General features: G+C 43.4%; 1 protein-coding gene across 11 annotated transcripts in view; it reads left to right on the top strand.

Moving 5' to 3' along the window:
• The window catches only part of LOC146492346 (NACHT, LRR and PYD domains-containing protein 12-like), a 137642-nt gene that overhangs the window by 53279 nt on the left and 66286 nt on the right, over nt 1–18077 (top strand). For 6 of the 11 annotated variants that reach the window (XM_085151034.1, XM_085151035.1, XM_085151039.1 and 3 more), the window contains 4 exons: nt 3406–3579; nt 5817–5990; nt 14888–15082; nt 17458–17631. The exons of 1 other annotated variant lie outside the window; for it this stretch is intronic. In XM_085151034.1, the coding sequence (XP_085007160.1) occupies nt 3406–3579; nt 5817–5990; nt 14888–15082; nt 17458–17631 (717 nt within the window). Of the gene's footprint in view, nt 1–3405; nt 3580–5816; nt 5991–14887; nt 17265–17457; nt 17632–18077 lie in introns of those variants that run through there. 4 more of the 11 variants (XM_085151046.1, XM_085151041.1, XM_085151042.1 and 1 more) reach the window with 3 other exon arrangements.

The following is an 18077-nucleotide window of genomic DNA, read 5'->3' as shown; positions in this document are numbered from 1 at the left end:
CGCCAGGACTGCCATAATGAATTAATTAAATACACCATTAAATAATTAAATGTGGCAATAATTAATTAAAATTGGAAATAATTAACTAAATAAATATTTATGACACATTTAATGAATTATTGACACATTTAATTAATTATTGACACATTTAATTAATTAAGGACCGTTTTAATTAATTATTTAATGATGTATTTATTTAATTCATTTTGGCACTTTTGTCCCCTTCATGTCTCAGCTTGAAATCATTTTATCTCTCAGCCTCACCCATCAAACTAAGTGGGCGGGGTTAACGCTGCCACTGCAGCTTCTCTAGCATTTGATTGGTTGCCGTGCAAAGTAAGTCCAGACAGGTTGATCCTAGATAATCGATTGCTTGTGTGGCCTTGGGGCAGCCAGGTATCCCAGAATGCATTTCAAATCACAGGCAGCAATGGTGGTGGTGTAAAGTTTTAAAATATCCTGTTTTTCTGTCACCATCTACACTTTTAACAGTGTTTTAGCCGCGAATGTCGCGGTGTAATCTTCACACGTCTGGTCAGGTTGTCAACATAGAACATGTTTGCAAAAGAGCTCAGATGTTTTCAGAGATGTCACTCGCTCTGCTAACAGTCAGCTGACAGAGAGCACCGAGCTCACAGCCCCGGTGTTCCAGCTTAACTGTTTTTTTTTGGGGGGGGTTACGTTAACCGGTTTGTTTACATATTCCACTGTCCGTGTTCCACATGTTGCATTTGCAGATTCTCATTTTCACCGTCTTTTTCCGCCTTGTGTCTCTGTGCTTCTGTAACATAAAGAACGAGCTGACGTGTTTCTCAGGACACCAGCGATCAGCTCAACAGGCCCTCAGTTTACCTGCATCCTCCTCCTCACCTGTCAGCTGTTTAACACCTGCTGCTAATTCAAGAAACACGCCCACGTGACCTGGTGATAGTCACAGTTTAACTGGGCAGCCGGTGCTCGATTTAACGCAATGTCAGCACATTTTTCTGCACAAGATAAGTAAATATAGTTTTTTTCCCGAGCGCAGAGCTGCTGGAGCTCGTTTCCCTACAGAGCACTTTATAGGCGAACCAGCTTTATCAGTGGCTGATGTCCAATCACACAGCTTTGAAACCTCACCTGAGTTTTAGCTCTCAGTGGTTAAACGCTGGACTTAATTCACTCAGGTTCTGTGTGTCGGGTCACGTTTACTTCACTGTTTTATTTACAACTGAGCAAATCGGTTTGGCTGAGGTTAAAGTTACGTTTCAGAACTGCACATCTCCAAAAGTTGATTCTGCTCATCTGGACGTAGCGTTTTGTTTCGTCATCATCAGGTGACGTCTTCAGTCTCAGCTGACTGCAGGTTTCAATCTTATAAACAGGACATTTGCATAATGACTGAAACCAGCCCACTGAGGGAACAATGGGCTGGGAGGTCAGTTCCTTAATCAGAATTATGCAAACTGTCACGACCACTGATCAACAACCACTGATCATCAACCACTGATCAATGTCCATGAGTCCCATTCACAGAGAGTTGGAGAATGGCTGCAATCACAGCATGTAAGATGGTGACAGATGTACCCTTAGGCCCCTCCTCGATTCAGAGATGGTCTTTCCCTTTTCACTTACTTACCTGGATGATTGAGAATGCATCAAGACGTCATAACTGCATAGTTTTACTGAAGTTTAATGGTTCACTGTGTTAGACTGAACCGTTCGCTTTTCTTTATCTGCTGTGTTTTGGATTTAACAGTGAATTTTGAGATTAAACTTACTTTTAAAATGTTTTTATACAAAGAGGAAAGAGAAGGCGCATTTCCACCGAGAGGAGCAGAGTTTGCAACAGCGTGTTCAGACTGCAACCTGCGACCCACTGTTTTTATGAGAAATGTACGACTTTAATGTGAAACATTCAGAGTTTTTTCTCTTGTTGTGTTTGTTTGAAGCTGCTTCCTGTTGGCTTCAGCTGTTTGGAGTTTCCATTTTCTAAACTTCTACATTCTGAACTAGGGATGCACCGATACCACTTTTTTGGAAATGAGTACGAGTACGAGTACTTGCATTTCAGTACTCGCCGATACCGAGTACTTAATAAAAACATGATTTAAATTTACAGGTAACAGCTTTAGTCCTATAATTTAACAAAACAAAAACAAAAAACAAGGGACTGGTTTGGAATTAAGAGCATTTATTTAAAATGAAAAGCATGTTGTATGCAACATATTACAGAATAAATAATTATGAAAAAACATATTTAAACAGTGACAGTGCAACTCAAGTATTGTTTTCAGTTTATTGTAAACTCTGCCGCTTTGGACAACACAAGGGGCATTAATAAACATCTTTGCTATTTAGTGCACAATATTTGAATAAACTAACAACATCCACCAACATAGAACTGTGGCAGTCAGTGCAAACGAGGTAGGTATTAACATCAAGTCTAAGATGACTCACTTAATGGAGAGAAAAAGTCTATAATGTGTGACACTGAGCTAAAAAGCCTTTCACTTTCCACACTGCTACATGGGGCTGAGAGGTATTTACTCGTCTGTTTCTCTGTTTAGAAGTCTCACTAGCACAGTCACAGCTGGGATGACATCAGAGGCTAGTGCGTCGTAGCTGCTCCCTTTTTTAGTTAGTTCCTCAAAGGGGGCGAGGATGGCAACAGTCGTCTCCATAAGAGCCCATTGGTGAGCGGTGAGAGAGTCAGGGAGTTCGTGCTCGGACACGCCCAGCACTCGCTTTTGCTCAATGAGGGACTGGAGCATGTAATACGTGCTGTTCCAGCGCGTCTGTACGTCCTGCTGCAGTCTCTTTATTGGCTGGTTGAGCTGTCCCTGAACGTCCTCGAGGCGGGAGTAGGCTAAGGCGGTTTAAAATGCCCAACTATTTTCCGTCCCACTGCTATAGCATCAGCTATGCTCCTCTGTGCTAATAAGCGTGGGTAAATAAGCGTGGGTAAATAACCGTGGGTAAACTCTTTGTACTGGTTGTCGTGTTGGGATTTTGGTGCTTGATTAAATTACTTGTGTTAAATGCGCTACCTTTAGAGCCTCTGGACAATTTCGCTGAGCACAATTTGTAGTCCGCCTTTGTTTTCGCGTCTTCGTTCACTTTGAAATAGTTCCACACGGCTGACTTGTCTCACCTCACCTTCTCTCAGCTCTGAGCTGCAGCCGGGGCCTGGGGGCGGGCACTCGGGGCCTGTGATTAACCCCTTACATGCCGCTCAAACATAGACAGGTCTCAGACCGTGGTATCGGTCCCCTGTATCGGGGGACGAGTACGAATACTTTAGAAAATGTGGTATCGAGGCCGATTCCCTATTCTGAACCTTCTTCAGCTCTGAACAGATGATGAAACACTGAATGATTTCAAGCACTTTGTCTAATAAACTTACATCTTTCATTCTTTATACAGTGTCGGTGATTTGTCAGATATTGGCCTTGATTATCTGGCAGCAGCACTGAAGTCCAACCCCTCGTATCCCACAGAGGTGGACCTGAGTGGAACCTACAGAAACCTGAAGGGTTCAGGAGTGAAGCATCTGTGTGGTTTCCTGGAGAATCCACGATGTCGATTTGAAACTCTGAGGTCAGTCAACATGTTTTAGTTGTGCTGAGATGAATATGATGTGAAAGTTGTGCTGACACTAAACTGCAGACATCAGGCTGATATTATACTGATCCACACTGAGGATCTTCATGGTAAAGTCTGTTTTCTTCTTCTCTGGTTTAGTCCATTGACTGCAGCAGAACAATGTTCACATTTCAAACAGTGATACTCAACGTATGGCCCGCGGCCCACACACGGCCTGCCCACCTTTCCTGATTCAGAGAGAGGGGACCCTGATTAACTGTGTATCTTCTTCCTCACAGTTCTAAGTATCAGACACAACAATGAATAATCCACAGCTGACTCTCTTTAGCAGGTCAAAGGTCACGGCACACAGCACTCTGTGAAACAGTTTGGAGCAGGAATTCTTGCACATTTACAAACTGACACTGCTGCACGGCATGCTGGGTAATGCTAGCTGTTCAGGTATGGCCGTGCTAACGGCTGTGAGGCTCCGTGGCTGCAGAACACTGAAGAAGAGAAAAGAGAGGTGGAGGATGAAGAAAAGAGGCGGAGATGAAGCAGAAGTTTAGCTCCAGAGACGAACTGTGTCTGTGTGGGCGGGGCTCAGGCAGCTCCACCCACACAGTGACAGTGAAGCAGGTGAAGAGTAATAAATGAAGACAGCAGACAGGATTTGATAAGCTGATGTACAAACATGTGGAATGATGGTGGCAGCTACAGAAACAGGTCCATACAGACTGAAGCGTGTCTCCTTTGCATCTTCCATATTTGATCCTGAGAGTTTCCAGAAGAGCAAACATCAAACACGCCTCCAAACATGTGACGAGTCAGACTGACATCATTTCTACAGAGAACAGTGTGAGCTCTGAGCAGGTCACTTCAATAAGAAGGACAAAGTGCAGCAGGAATGACTAAACCCACTAACAGTCTGATCTCCCCGTGTTCCTGTTGTTCTACAGCATCATCATTAATGCTGCTCCACCACCATCACTGCAGCTGACCAATCAGCTTCTGTCACGTCATGTGACGCTCTGTGACTCAGACTGGAGAAATGCTAAAAGGCTAACCTGAGAAACAGTCAAAGTACTGATGATTCCTACAAAGTGTGTGTGTTCAGTATGAGATGAGTGTGAATGAAACCATGGAGGAGCGGGCCGTGGCTGCTCTCACACACGTTTGCTGCAGGGGCGGATCTACAGAAATGTTCTTAGGGGGAAAAATCAAAGCCATCATTGTTGACACATATGCAGCTGTTACATCCTGTAATATGCATTAAACATGGTTCAAATACATTAAATGCATTAAATATACATGTTTCATATAAATATAGTCTACTACTGTGTTTTCTTCAGCCCTCATAAGGAAACAGTTCAGTCAGATAAAGACAGAAGGCCTTTTCCACGTCCCTCTGCTCAGTGTTAAAGTGCTGATGATGTTCAAGCTCAGGCAGCAGGAGGGATTTCTAAGCATCCTTCACTGATTCACAACAAAGGTCCAGAGTTTGATCCCTCCTAGTAGGACAGGAAACATACTGATAAGAGTTTCAAAGTGTCTTTGTGAGCAGACATGATTGAAATGAGCCAGTCTGAGTTTGGTTCCTGCAGTTTGTGCTTCATAAACAGAGCTGAAGCAGAGGCAGCGTGTGCCTGCAGGTGAATGTACACTGCTGTTATAAGAGCTGTGGAAACTTAGGTCAAAAGGACGTAACCATACTGCTGACAGTTCCAGGACAGTCACAGAGTTACAGCATCATTTGTGAACATAAAGACAGAAAGCTCATCCAAATCCTGGGATTAAAAGTCTGTCCTGGTGGTGTCCAGTCAAACACATCTCTGTGAAAGCTTCAATCCAACAGGCTCCAAAGTCCTTCTGCTCATTTCCTCGCCGGGTTCTTGATGCTCCTGTACCATCTCTCTGTCATCCTCCTCGCTCCCTCTTTGCACTCACAGTCTTTGTGCATCATTAACACTCACATGAGGAAAACCAAAGTTTTACTGGGCAGAAGATGATCATCAGTGACGCTGTCTTTAAAATACTCTTGTTAGAAATGTACGACTTTAATGTGAAACATTCAGAGTTTTTTCTCTTGTTGTGTTTGTTTGAAGCTGCTTCCTGTTGGCTTCAGCTGTTTGGAGTTTCCATTTTCTAAACTTCTACATTCTGAACCTTCTTCAGCTCTGAACAGATGATGAAACACTGAATGATGTCAAGCACTTTGTCTAATAAACTTACATCTTTCATTCTTTATACAGATTGGAGCGCTGTGATTTGTCAAAGATCAGCTGTGATTATCTGGAAGCAGTGCTGAAGCTCAACCCTTCGTATCCCAGAGAGGTGGACCTGAGCTCCAACAAGCTGAAGGATTCAGGAGTGAAGCAGCTGTGTGTTCTTTTGGAGGATCCACAACATCAAATTGAAACTCTGAGGTCAGTCTCCACGTTTTAGTTGTGCTGACACTGTCGATCTGTGGAACTAAAACCTTTATACAGGAAGTCTGGTTCAGCTCTTTGTAGACCTTCTAATCTCTGATCCTCTGAGTCTTACTCAGTAGATGATGCAGAGTTGTGAAGCCGATGTGGGTGAGGACACTCGCCCAGCTCTAACTACTTTGACGTCCAGGTGTCTTCCCTGCTTGTCCTGATACAAACAAACCTGAGTAACCTTGCAGGTCAGATCTCATCAATCACACCTGTTATGGCAGCTCTCCTCTAGATTGTAGTTCTTGTTAACCTGGGATGGTTTTAGAAGCATGGACCACAGACTCCAAGGGAAGATATTACTGGGAAAGGCCAAAGCAACCTATTAGACCCATTAAACACTAACATAGATGAATACTCAGATTTAAACCTTTATTGTTTCACAAAGGGTTAAAAAGGGAATGTCCACAGTTTAGACTGCAGCAGATTTTATTAAAGCAGTTTGACAGGAGCAAAGCAAAAACACAAAGAATAAGTGTTTCACATATTAATACATATAACATAATAATAAAAGAAAAGCAAAATAATGATGAAAAAGAATGAAAAAGTTGTCCAGAGCAGCAGGATGTCTGAGGTCTGCAGAAACACAAAAACACAGCAGCTAAAAATAGTTGTTGAAAGAAAACGAGGTGGGAGCTGCTGATTCCTGAGCTTTGATACTGGATTAGCTTCAGTAGTTATTCCCATCACTGCTGTAGGAGCTACATTTAGTCACAGCTGATTGTCTTCTTTGACCAATCAGAAGACTGCTGTTGTAAAAACAAGCAGACAAAGAACCAATGAGAGTGAAGAACAGGATAAAGAGCTCGTGTGATGGAGGCAAAGCAATAATCAGCAGACTGTAGCAGTTTCTATCTGGATGAAAGTAGAAGGAGCTCAGCGGAGCTCAGTCCCATATCTTTGGTTAGAAACAACATCAGTGATTTCCTGCTGCTCAAGATGATTCCAGCAGCTCTCATTACAGCAGCTGATGAGAGAAACAGCTGATGGCTCACAGCTCGTGCACTGTTGGATCTCCAGATGTTCACGTGGCTGAAGTCTGTGAAGAAACTGTGGTCCACGTAGTTCACACGGCCTCAGATTGGACCGAGCTCCCTGGATCACTGCAGCATCCTCAGCTGGTACATGGACGTCTCTGTTCCTCAGTCTTGGAGCCCCTGCAGGTCCGTCCACACCACCAGGGTCTTCTCACTCACCTTTCCTTTGTCCTTCATCGGCCGTGCTGTGTCTTTGTTCCTGCGGTGTTGTTCCCACGATGCAGTGCTGATGTTCCCTCCTTGAATGCACAACAAGTACGGTGCTGGTCTTTCTCGGGTGGAGCAGAGACAGATTGAAGTCTTTCAGGCTTTAGTGCCGACTTCCCTGACAGAGGCTGGACTCCATGGTCTGCACAGGAGGCTTCTACACTGTGTGGAGGTGACTCCTGGACTTGAAGACAGGCTGCAGGTACATGTGTGATGAAGAGGACCTACAGCAGTGTGATGGAGCTGCAGGTGTGAAGGAAGTCCTGCTGTCCTGTCCCACCCTCATCTTTACTTCCTCTGTCTTCTCTGGACTTGTCCTCCTGTTTCAGAAACAGCACTGCTTCATGCCGAGGGTGGACGGGAGCGTTGGCTCTGATTCTTTTACCGTCCACCACAAGGAGACACTGATGCTGACCTCCTGATTCATCTGCATGTGTTCTGCTTCACACTGCTCACCTCCACCAAAGACTTCACAAACATCTTCTTTCTTTGAGTCCAGTTTGTCCCACAAACACTTCCAAATCTCCTCCTCTGAGATTCTGCAGCTTCTTGCAGTGTGACTCAGCTGACTTCTGACAGACCACAGACTGGCACAACATCCACATGTGTCTCCTTTCAAACAGGCTCTTGATGTTTCCTCCCACATCATTCTGGCCTCTCAGTCTCCTTTGTTCTCCAGCTCTGTAGCTCCAGCTGATGAAGCTTCAGTTTTCCATGTTGGTAACAGTAAACTACAGCCTCTGCTGTCAGCTGGGTAACTAAACAGAGCTGCAGCACGTCTCTGCGGTGGTGCTACATCCAGCCTGCAGACGGCCGTCTACATGTTGTAGTGGTTTACAGTCACCAGGGGGCGCTGTCCCAGCCATGCAGGCAGTGGGCTGCTCTGCTTGTGCTGTTGTTGGTGAAGCTGAAGTGAAAGCGAGAGTTAAAACACTGAACAGTGTCCACTGAGCTTCTCATGCTATTCTCATGCTCAAAGAAGTTTAACAGGAAGGACGACTCGTCCATCAGGCGTCCAGCTGTCCGTGACCGTGTCCACAGCAGAGTGTGACCGAGGCTTCATGCTAACACGCACACATGAAGCTAATACCACCACGAGCAGCTGCTCAGTGGATTTGGAGGACAAATGTCTGCAGCTTCTCACAGGCAGTATGCAGAATGTGGATCTCCACAAAGACTGTGGAGAGCTCGTCCCACACTCTAAATCCACACTTGTCTGCACAAAACTTCTCACACGTTCCCGTCACAAGTGTCTTCTAAGTGAAGCTACCAGGTTCAGGTCCAGCTTGTTTATCTGGAGCTGCAGTAGATGATCCATCCTCACAAAGCAACACAGACAGCAGATATGCAAACACACAACACAACCAAAGGATTCTCTCTGCATGTCTGTGGCTGATGCTGCTGGAACGAAGCTGTTTGAAACCTTGTTGTTCTGCACTTTGGGACCAGAAGAGGAAACTGAAGCTCTGTGCAGAGGGTTCAATGGAAGCAGCCAAGCGCTGTAAGTGTCTGCTGTACAGGGATGCTGGTTCAGCTGTGGCTCAGTTTCACAGTGTGACTCAATAAAAGCAGCAGGAAATCAAAGCTTGATGCTTTCATCAGTGTGGAAATAAGAAAGTTTCCTGTGACAGACGCTGGAGCTCTTTCACTCTCAGCTTCACAGTTTCAGCTTCAAACTTCTTGCAACATGTTTCTAACACGGCCACATTCCACCTTAATGGAGCTGATATCTTGTGCATCAGCACATTTTCTAAAGGCAGCGATCACATCTTTAGTTTTGGATGTTTAACTGCAGATTGTTTATGTGTTTATAGCACATTAATTACAACAGCAGCGTTGACCACAGTGCTGTACAAGAATCCAAAATAACTATTAAAATAACTCATAACATTAATATCACACATCAAATATCAAATAACTCTCATGCTGTATTAAAAGCCAGTGAATACAAATGTGTTTTAAGAGCAGATTTACAGAGACTGACAGCAGGAGCTGGGGCTGTTCGATAGAACGATGTATATATGATGACCATATGAAAACGTCTATCGTTTCATATCACGCTCTTTGTTTCCTGCTTATGTGTTTGTGTGTTTTCCAGATAAACCTTTCAAAATAAATCTGAAGATCCTGTTGAGAGTTTTCAAAATAAACACAATACATTACTGCGGTCGCTCGTTTATCGAGTTACGTTCTAAAAATAAGTCTCAGAATGAAGTAGCAGCTTTATGTTTTACAATTATTATAGAAGTTTTAAGGCAGTTAAACCCTCACTGCACACTTTCTACACTTTTCTCAGACAGGCATGAACATTTTCACACTTTTCTCTCTTGTTAAACAAAGTTCAAACCTTTATAGAAAAATAAGTTCATTGTTAAAGAATGAAAGCAAAGTGTTTCTGAAATGTGTCAAATCAGCCTTTGCTGGCATTAAATGAGCTTGGTTCTGTGTGAGGAGCACTCGTCCATGGCCTGGGCTCCTCGCTGTCAGGTAAAGTTTCATAAAGCTTTTGAGTTTTTATGCAGATAATGTTGGTGTCCAGCACGATGTTCTTTTTCCTGCGGTCACTGATCCACAAAGCCAAAGCTGACTACATCCTTACGATGTTCTTGTTGTGGACAGTTACAACCTTTTTGCCTCCTTGTTGAAACTATGATGGTCAGCATCTTCCTCTGCCTTTGGCTGCTACCACAGGTGCAAAACGTCTCGTCATCATTGTTGTTTGTTGGGGACAAAACGTACAAACATACAGTGCAGCACTGCAGAGTCACACTGCTGTAAATTTGAACACATTCTGGTGGTCTGGTGGTCTACAGCCAATCAGGACGCAGAACACAACGTGCTGTAAAAAACAAAAGCATGCAAAATTGCACAAAAAAGATCAGCGACACAGCGAGGCCGCCAAAGGTGAACTGTGTTACAGCGAGGGACCAGCGTATATATGGTTGTTGGGACGATAAATGTCTTTGAGCTTGTGTCAGAAGACGAGCTGCAGCTTTCTGGACCAGCTGCAGTCTTGCCAGGCAGGTCCCACTAACTCCAACATATAAGGAGTTACAATAATCCAGCTGGGACGTCATGAAAACGTGGATTGCCCGTTCAAGGATTTTAAAAGATATAAATGATCTCACCTTAGATAAAAGCCTCAGTTTGAAGAAAGACCGCTGTACAACTGAGCTCAGCTGTTTTTCAAAGGTCAAATTGCTGTCAAATATAAGCCCCAAATGTAATAATGCGATTTAATAAAGAGCTGAACCAGTCTAATAGAGCGCCCTTGATGCCGCCATGCTCCAATGGTGACATCAAGATGCTGTGGTCAACAGTGTCAAAGGCAGCGGTCAGATCCAAAAGCACAGCTGAGTCTCCTGATCAGTGGCTGATAAAAGATCATTAAGAACTTTTCAAAGTGCAGTTTCAGTGCTGTGAAGAGCTTTAAAACCAGACTGAAACCTTTACAACAGATTGCAGCTGAACAAATATAATCTTTTACAAAATCTTCAACAGGAAGGGAAGCTTTGAAATAGGCCTGAAGTTTGAGCGGACAGAGGATCCAGATCAGGTTTTTAGTACAGGCTGTACAACAGCATGTTTAAAACAGGCTGTACAACACCTGAACTAAGACTGCTGTTAAAAATCGCTAAGATGTCGGAACCAACAACCTTTAAAATCTTTTTAAACACGTGTTGGAACAACATCATTTGGACAAGATGATGTCTTTATAGCATCACATCGTTCCTCCACCTGATCAAACCACACAGGCTCAAACTGATCAAAAACAGCTGAGCAGGTGAATATTTTAGCCCCGGTGCGATCTCGGGCGAGAGTATCGATGATGGCCAAAGGGCAGCGTCCAGCTCTACGGCCGCTGAAGAGCAGACTCAACAGACACACGTGATGTGGATCCTACTGCTCTAAAACTGGAGCTTCTTCAATCCATTAAAGAGGACATTAGTACGCTGTTAAAAGAAGAACTCAGAAATGCATTGAAAGAAGATTTTGACAATATAAGGGCTGACGTGCAAGGACTGAGAAATGAGATCGCTAACAGCATGGCGGCGACGTGCAGCGAAGTTGATGGAGTAAAGGTTACAGTGAAAGAAGCTGAGGATGGGCTGTCAATGTGGAGCGATGAGGTGACCACCCTGCAGTCTACAGTAGAGAGTATGAAGGAGGAGCTGTCTGACCTGAAGGATAAATGTGATGAAGGCAGGAAGCGGAGAGCTAACATCCACATCATAGGGATCCCAGAGGGCCTGGACTCGAGCTCCTCCACGGCCGTATCCGTGCTACTACGTGAAGTGCTGGGTATGGATAAAGACGTTATTGTCGACCGCTCACACAGGAGCCCTATCCTGAGAAAGCCAGCTGGTAACCCGCACGCCGTCATAGCCGAGCGTCACTACTACCAGGATTGTGTGGCTACGCCGTGCCAGGGCCCAAGCCCCTCTTGAGTTTAACAGACAACCTATTGCAATATTACGACTGGGCGATATGACCCAAAATTCATATCTCGATATTCTTTAGCTGGATAGCGATATACGATATATATCTCGAAATTTTTAAAGCCAGAAAGTACGAACAAAAAGAGAGTTCTTAGTCAAAGCTGTGTCCCAAATCTCACACAGGCACATTTATTAACATACAGCGTAGATGTACATGAAACAATTACTCAGAAATAAATGATCAGCATTTATTAAATAATAATGCTCCATAAATAAAAGAAAACAATGTTGTTTTTGTGCATAACAAAAAGCTCACAATCGTGCAGTCAAAATGTAAACTAACAGACGCTGAGCATAATAACAAGCAGCTGCTCTGTTCCCAGGTTCTACTGCGTGACTGACAGCCTGGAGTTTGAAATCCTCTTTGTAACCGTGTCTCTTACAGGTGCCATTTATGGTCCTTATACACACTCAATACAGAAATATTACGTTGAAGCAGAGTACGTATCACTCCGCGAGGCTCCTTGTAGCTGTAATGCTCCAACAATCCATCAAGCGGTGCGGCCTCGTAGCTTAGCAAAGTCGTACCAAAACATTTTTTGAAAGGTTTCTGAGCGCCATGTAGCACATAAAATCGGTTCGAGGTCAGTAAGCACAACCAGAATTCATCCATAGGGCGCACTGTCGATTTATGAGACAATTACAGGATTTTAAGTGTGACTTATAGTGCAGAAAATATAGTTTATGGTTTTCCTTTGATCTTAGCAAATATCTACGGCTCTAATTGGGACGATCACAGATTTTTCACTAATGTCTTTGCGCGGCTCCCCAATATGTCATCACACAATATCATCTTTGAGGGAGACCCAAACTGCTCATTATCTGCTATGGACCACAGTTCACACAAAAGTACACTTAGTCCAAAGTCACCATGCGTCATTCAGAGCTTTCTTGATAATTATGGGCTGGCTGATGTATGGAGATTTCATAATCCTGCTTCACGTCAATACTCTTTTTTCCTAATGTCCATAAAACATATATTTGTATAGAGAAACGTCTCCCTTTAGTTACAGAATGTGATTATAAGACTCTGGTGATTTCTCCTCTTTTTTTTTCAATGTGTATTCCTGATGCCTGCTCCAACTATCAGCCATGGAGATTCAACTCGGTGTTGTTAGCAGATGAAGAGTTTGTCAGTTACAAAACATCTCAAAGAGATTTTTTTTCTATCAATCAGACCCCAGAGATGTCATCATCAGTCATTTGGGAATCTCTAAAAGCATCTGAGAGGCCAAATAATTTCATTTTGTGCCAAACAGAATAAAATAGGGACCGAGCGCCTCTCTCAGTTAGCTGATGAAATGACTAAACTACATGCTGTGTACAGCCACTCTCCTGAGCCTGTATTATATACACAGCGGTTACAATGACAAACTGAATACAATCTCATATCTACAAAACAGGCTGAGTCAAAGTTGCAGCTACGCTTATGAACATGGAGAAAAAACAGGCGAGTTATCAGCTCACCAGCTACGACTAAGAACAGCTGACCAACTATCCTTGAGCTCTACAATGACCAGGGAATAAGGTCTACAGACAACCAAACTATCCTTGAGATCCACAATGATTTCAATAAGTTTTTTGATATTCCCTCCTTGGGAGAAGATGCGATCGCTAGTCTGGAGGAACCCGTCTCTAATGTTGAAATTGAAACAGCCGTACGGAGCATGCAGTCTGGAAAATCTGCTGCCCCGACGGGTATCCATCTGATTTTTTCATAAAGTTTTCTGACCGACTGAATTCACTGTTAAAATCAACTTTTGAAGAATCCTTCCTCTCACAGTCGTTGCCTCCAACAATGCATCAAGCAGTGATGTGTTTAATTGTAAAACAGGAAAAAAGACCATTTAGATTGTCGTTCATGTCGTTTAATATCTTTGTTCAACACAGACACCAAGATCCTGGCTCAAGTGTTGGCCCGTCGCTTACACAAGTATTTGTCCTCCATTATTTCACCAGACCAGACGGGCTTTATTAGGCACTCTTTTTTAACATTAGAGCTCTATTAAATATCATTTATACCCATGTTAAAGGTGCTACATTGGAAACCGTAATTTGGCTTGACACAGAAAAGGCGTTGGATCGGGTGGGATGGGATTTTTTATACGCTTAAAAATGTGTCTTTAATTTTGTGTCTTGGATAAAAGTATTGTATTGCTCCCCTCTAACAGCCGTCCAGACTAACAATAATCTGCCCCCCAGGACAGGGATGCCCTCTGTCTCCTTTTTGCCATTGAACCGCTAGCTGTTGCTCTGAGACAATGTGTTGGTGTTGAGGGAAAACATCGAGGGGGTATCGAACATGAAGTCTCTCTTTATGCCGACGACATGATTTTATTTATTTCCAACCCATCGAACAGCCTCCACAAACTTTTGGATAGACTTACAATAATAATAATAATACATTTTATTTATAGGCGCCTTTGAGAGCCTCAAGGTCACCTTAATGCATACTTAAGGAATTTGGGAGAATTTCTGGATATAAAGTGAATTTTGGGAAGAGCGAGGCAAAGTCTATCTGTACGACAACTGGGGAGTTTTGTGTATTTTAGCCCCTTTTAAACCCAGCTATAACAAGTTTAAGTACTCGGGCATCTGGGTGACAAGAAAACCACAAAGACTTGTATAAAACTATCTTCCTTTATTGTCGAAGCTTAAAGAGGATTTTGGAAAATGTGAGTTTTGCCTCTTTATATTTATGGTGGGGATGCAGAACAAGGAGCAAAGATGAATGTGATGCTGAGTCAGCAGAAGACTTGGACTCATTTGATTCCAGCTTTGATATCATTGATTTCAATATGTCCATTTCTTTCACACTTCACCTTTAAAAGTGAAGCCATGTGGTTCCTGGAAGGAAAAACACGACTTTTTCAAGTCTTTTTCCTGTTTTTATGAGAAATGTACGACTTTAATGTGAAACATTCAGAGTTTTTTCTCTTGTTGTGTTTGTTTGAAGCTGCTTCCTGTTGGCTTCAGCTGTTTGGAGTTTCCATTTTCTAAACTTCTACATTCTGAACCTTCTTCAGCTCTGAACAGATGATGAAACACTGAAAGATTTCAAGCACTTTGTCTAATAAACTTACATCTTTCATTCTTTATACAGATTGAAGGACTGTGTTTTGTCAAAGATCAGCTGTGATTATCTGGCAGCAGCACTGAAGTCCAACCCCTCCCATCTGAGAGAGCTGGACCTGAGTAATGACTACTCTTATTGGACCAACAACAAGCTGCAGGATTCAGGAGTGAAGCATCTGTGTGGTTTCCTGGAGAGTCCAGGATGTAAACTTGAAACTCTGAGGTCAGTCAGCATGTTTTAGTTGTGCTGAGATGAATATGATGTGAAAGTTGTGCTGACACTAAACTGCAGACATCAGGCTGATATTATACTGATCCACACTGAGGATCTTCATGGTAAAGTCTGTTTTCTTCTTCTCTGGTTTAGTCCATTGACTGTAGCAGAACAATGTTCACATTTCAAACCTTCAAAGAAGAAGAAAAATCCTCCACTGGAAAATTCACTGTGAAACTCTCAAACTCTTCATTCCACCTTAAAGTCTGTCTGACACTGAAATCCAAAGCAAAATGTGTGTTTGCTTTACAGACAGCAGTCCAACACAAACATACACACATCATCCAAAACACAGTCCAGCATCCAAATCTCCTCCACTGCCAGCATGAATGATGGGAAAGAGAAGGAGGAACACTCTGACATTCAGGGTTAGAATGAGTTTCATAAAGCAGACTGTGAAGATCAAAGCTGCATTAGAAAGCTTACATGAATGAATGAGTGGACAGAAGTGGACAGAGATCATCTGAAGCACTTCAAAGGCTTTAAATCAGCACATTTCTCTTTATTCTTTATCAACTCTGTTAGTTTCTCTCAGGTTTCTGTGGAATGAAGCTAACAGCAGGCTAATAAGATGCTGACCAATAGGTTTCTATTAAAGGTTGTAATTTGTATATGAAAAAGTGCTTTGGCTCAGCAGGGATCAGCTTCCAGGTAGAATACAGCTGCTGGATGGGATTAGCATGTCATAGCTATCTACCAAACTGCTAACTGGGGGATTTCAGGCCATCTATGGATGATTTTTGCTAACTGTTTATTCAGCTTAGGCTCACAGGGCTGCAGTCTGTGCCCTAGCTGTCATAGGGCAAGAGGCGTGGTCCACCTGCACAGGTGAGCAGTCCATCACAGGGCCAACAGAGAGAGACAGAGAAGCACTCTCTCACATCCACACCTACAGCCAATTTAGAAGCACCAATGAACCTAAGCAGCATTTCATTGGACTGTGGGAGAACATCCAACCTCCACAGAAAGGCCCAGCTGACCAACAAGCTTCAACCTACAACCTTCTTGCTTTAAGGCACTAGTGCTAACCACTTTTCCCCATTTCAGCCCAAATCCTGCATCTTCCTGTTTCTGACTCCAGGCCAGCTCCACTAACACTTTCTCATCAGACACTGCCACCTAGTGGAGGAAGTCTTAGTTCCATTTGAAGCTTCAGATTACAGTTAGTTCCTTTACAAAGAGGTGGAGGTGGTGGGGCCACAGCACCATCATCACTGAGTGCCATAGGACACTTAACCTTTGTTTCCATATGCTGGGAACTTCCTGTTGTTCCAAGGAGGACTGGAAAATGTGTGAAAATCTCCCAGTCAGTTCCTCACAGCACACTTCAATCATTTCCCTCCCACAGCATCAGGACCAGGGCTTTTTCTCTCTTTGGTCCCACTAAGAGATTTCCACACAAACACCTCATCAGTGGGACTCTCAGAGCTACCAGCCCTTTGCTACAATCACAAAGCTCTTCATTGAAATCAATGATATCAAAGCTGGAATCAAATGAGTCCAAGTCTTCTGCTGATTCAGCATCACATCCATCTTTGCTCCTTGTTCTGCATCCCCACCATGGACTTCATTCCTTTCCAAGCCAGCCTTGAGTGTCCTTTATTCAGCTCATCCTCTGCTTTACTTTTACACCTGATTTTAGCTGCTTTATCTCTCTTTCAACAAGTTTCTGTGCCTCAATCTTTTTCTTCTCTCCCTCATAACAAGACAGCTTCTTCTGCCTGAGAACATGTTGGAGTGATTTACTAATCCAGGGCTGCTTATTGGGGAAAATACTTCCTGTTTCCAAAGTAATCCCCATTTTTCCCAGAAAGAAATGTCAGTAGAAATCGATGATCTAAGTGAGAACATGAGCCTTTAAAAAGTCCCAGTGGGTGCAGTCAAAGCAGTCCCTCAGTCCCAGTATAGAGTCTTTGGTCCAGACTGGAACAACTGTGTGCCCAGTTTGAGCTCTCTTCAGTGCTGTGACCTGACAGACCCAGAGGGGCCATCACATCACATTTAGAAGCTCCCCTAATGGAGCCACAACACATGTCCAATACTTAGTCTGTCTTGTTGGACCAACTGGAAGAAATGATTCAAGGACTTAGTCACAGAACAGAGATTCAAATCTCCAAAATCCAACTGGCTGCATCAGGACATATAGTCTGAAACTCTGCACAGTTTCCTGTTTGAAGCTGCTTCCTGTTGGCTTCAGCTGTTTGGAGTTTCCATTTTCTAAACTTCTACATTCTGAACCTTCTTCAGCTCTGAACAGATGATGAAACACTGAATGATTTCAAGCACTTTGTCTAATAAACTTACATCTTTCATTCTTTATACAGATTGAGTTACTGTGGTTTGTCAAAGATCAGCTGTGATTATCTGGCAGCAGCACTGAAGTCCAACCCCTCCCATCTGAGAGAGCTGTACCTGTGGGGAAAAAACCTGAAGGATCCAGATGTGAAGCAGCTGTCTGATCTTCAGCAGAGTCCAGACTACAGACTGGAGACTCTGGAGTAAGTAGAGTGATGGAGTGAGTGGGTGGTGCTGTCAGCAGTATTGTACTAAACACAGTCAGTATGAAACAAAGATCCAGTGTTTCCTGTAAAGCTGCAGCTTCTCAGTGAAGCTGTGAGAGGAGAACGGTGACAGGCTTCAGGATTGGACACAAACACTTCATGTTTCTCACCTTTATGGTCACCATAGTAACGGCTGACACGCTCTGATCAAACACTGTCAACAGCCAATCAGCTCTCTGAACAAAGCAGCACGCAGACCAATGACTGCATTCATTTCCAAGTTTAAAGCAGTGAAGAACACAGTCTGTAGGTGAGGAAGAATTTAGTGAGAGCAGATGTTTGGATGGAATTCCTCCAGTTAACAGCTGGAACGTCCATCTGGATTGTTGGGCTTGTTGTTGGGGTTCCTACAGAGCTCAGAGTGGACACACCAAGGTTCTTCT

The sequence above is a fragment of the Neolamprologus multifasciatus genome, chromosome 23 (assembly GCF_963576455.1).
Source record: "Neolamprologus multifasciatus chromosome 23, fNeoMul1.2, whole genome shotgun sequence".
In the NCBI taxonomy this organism is placed as follows: domain Eukaryota; kingdom Metazoa; phylum Chordata; class Actinopteri; order Cichliformes; family Cichlidae; genus Neolamprologus; species Neolamprologus multifasciatus.
This window is presented reverse-complemented; position numbering and strand designations above follow the sequence as displayed.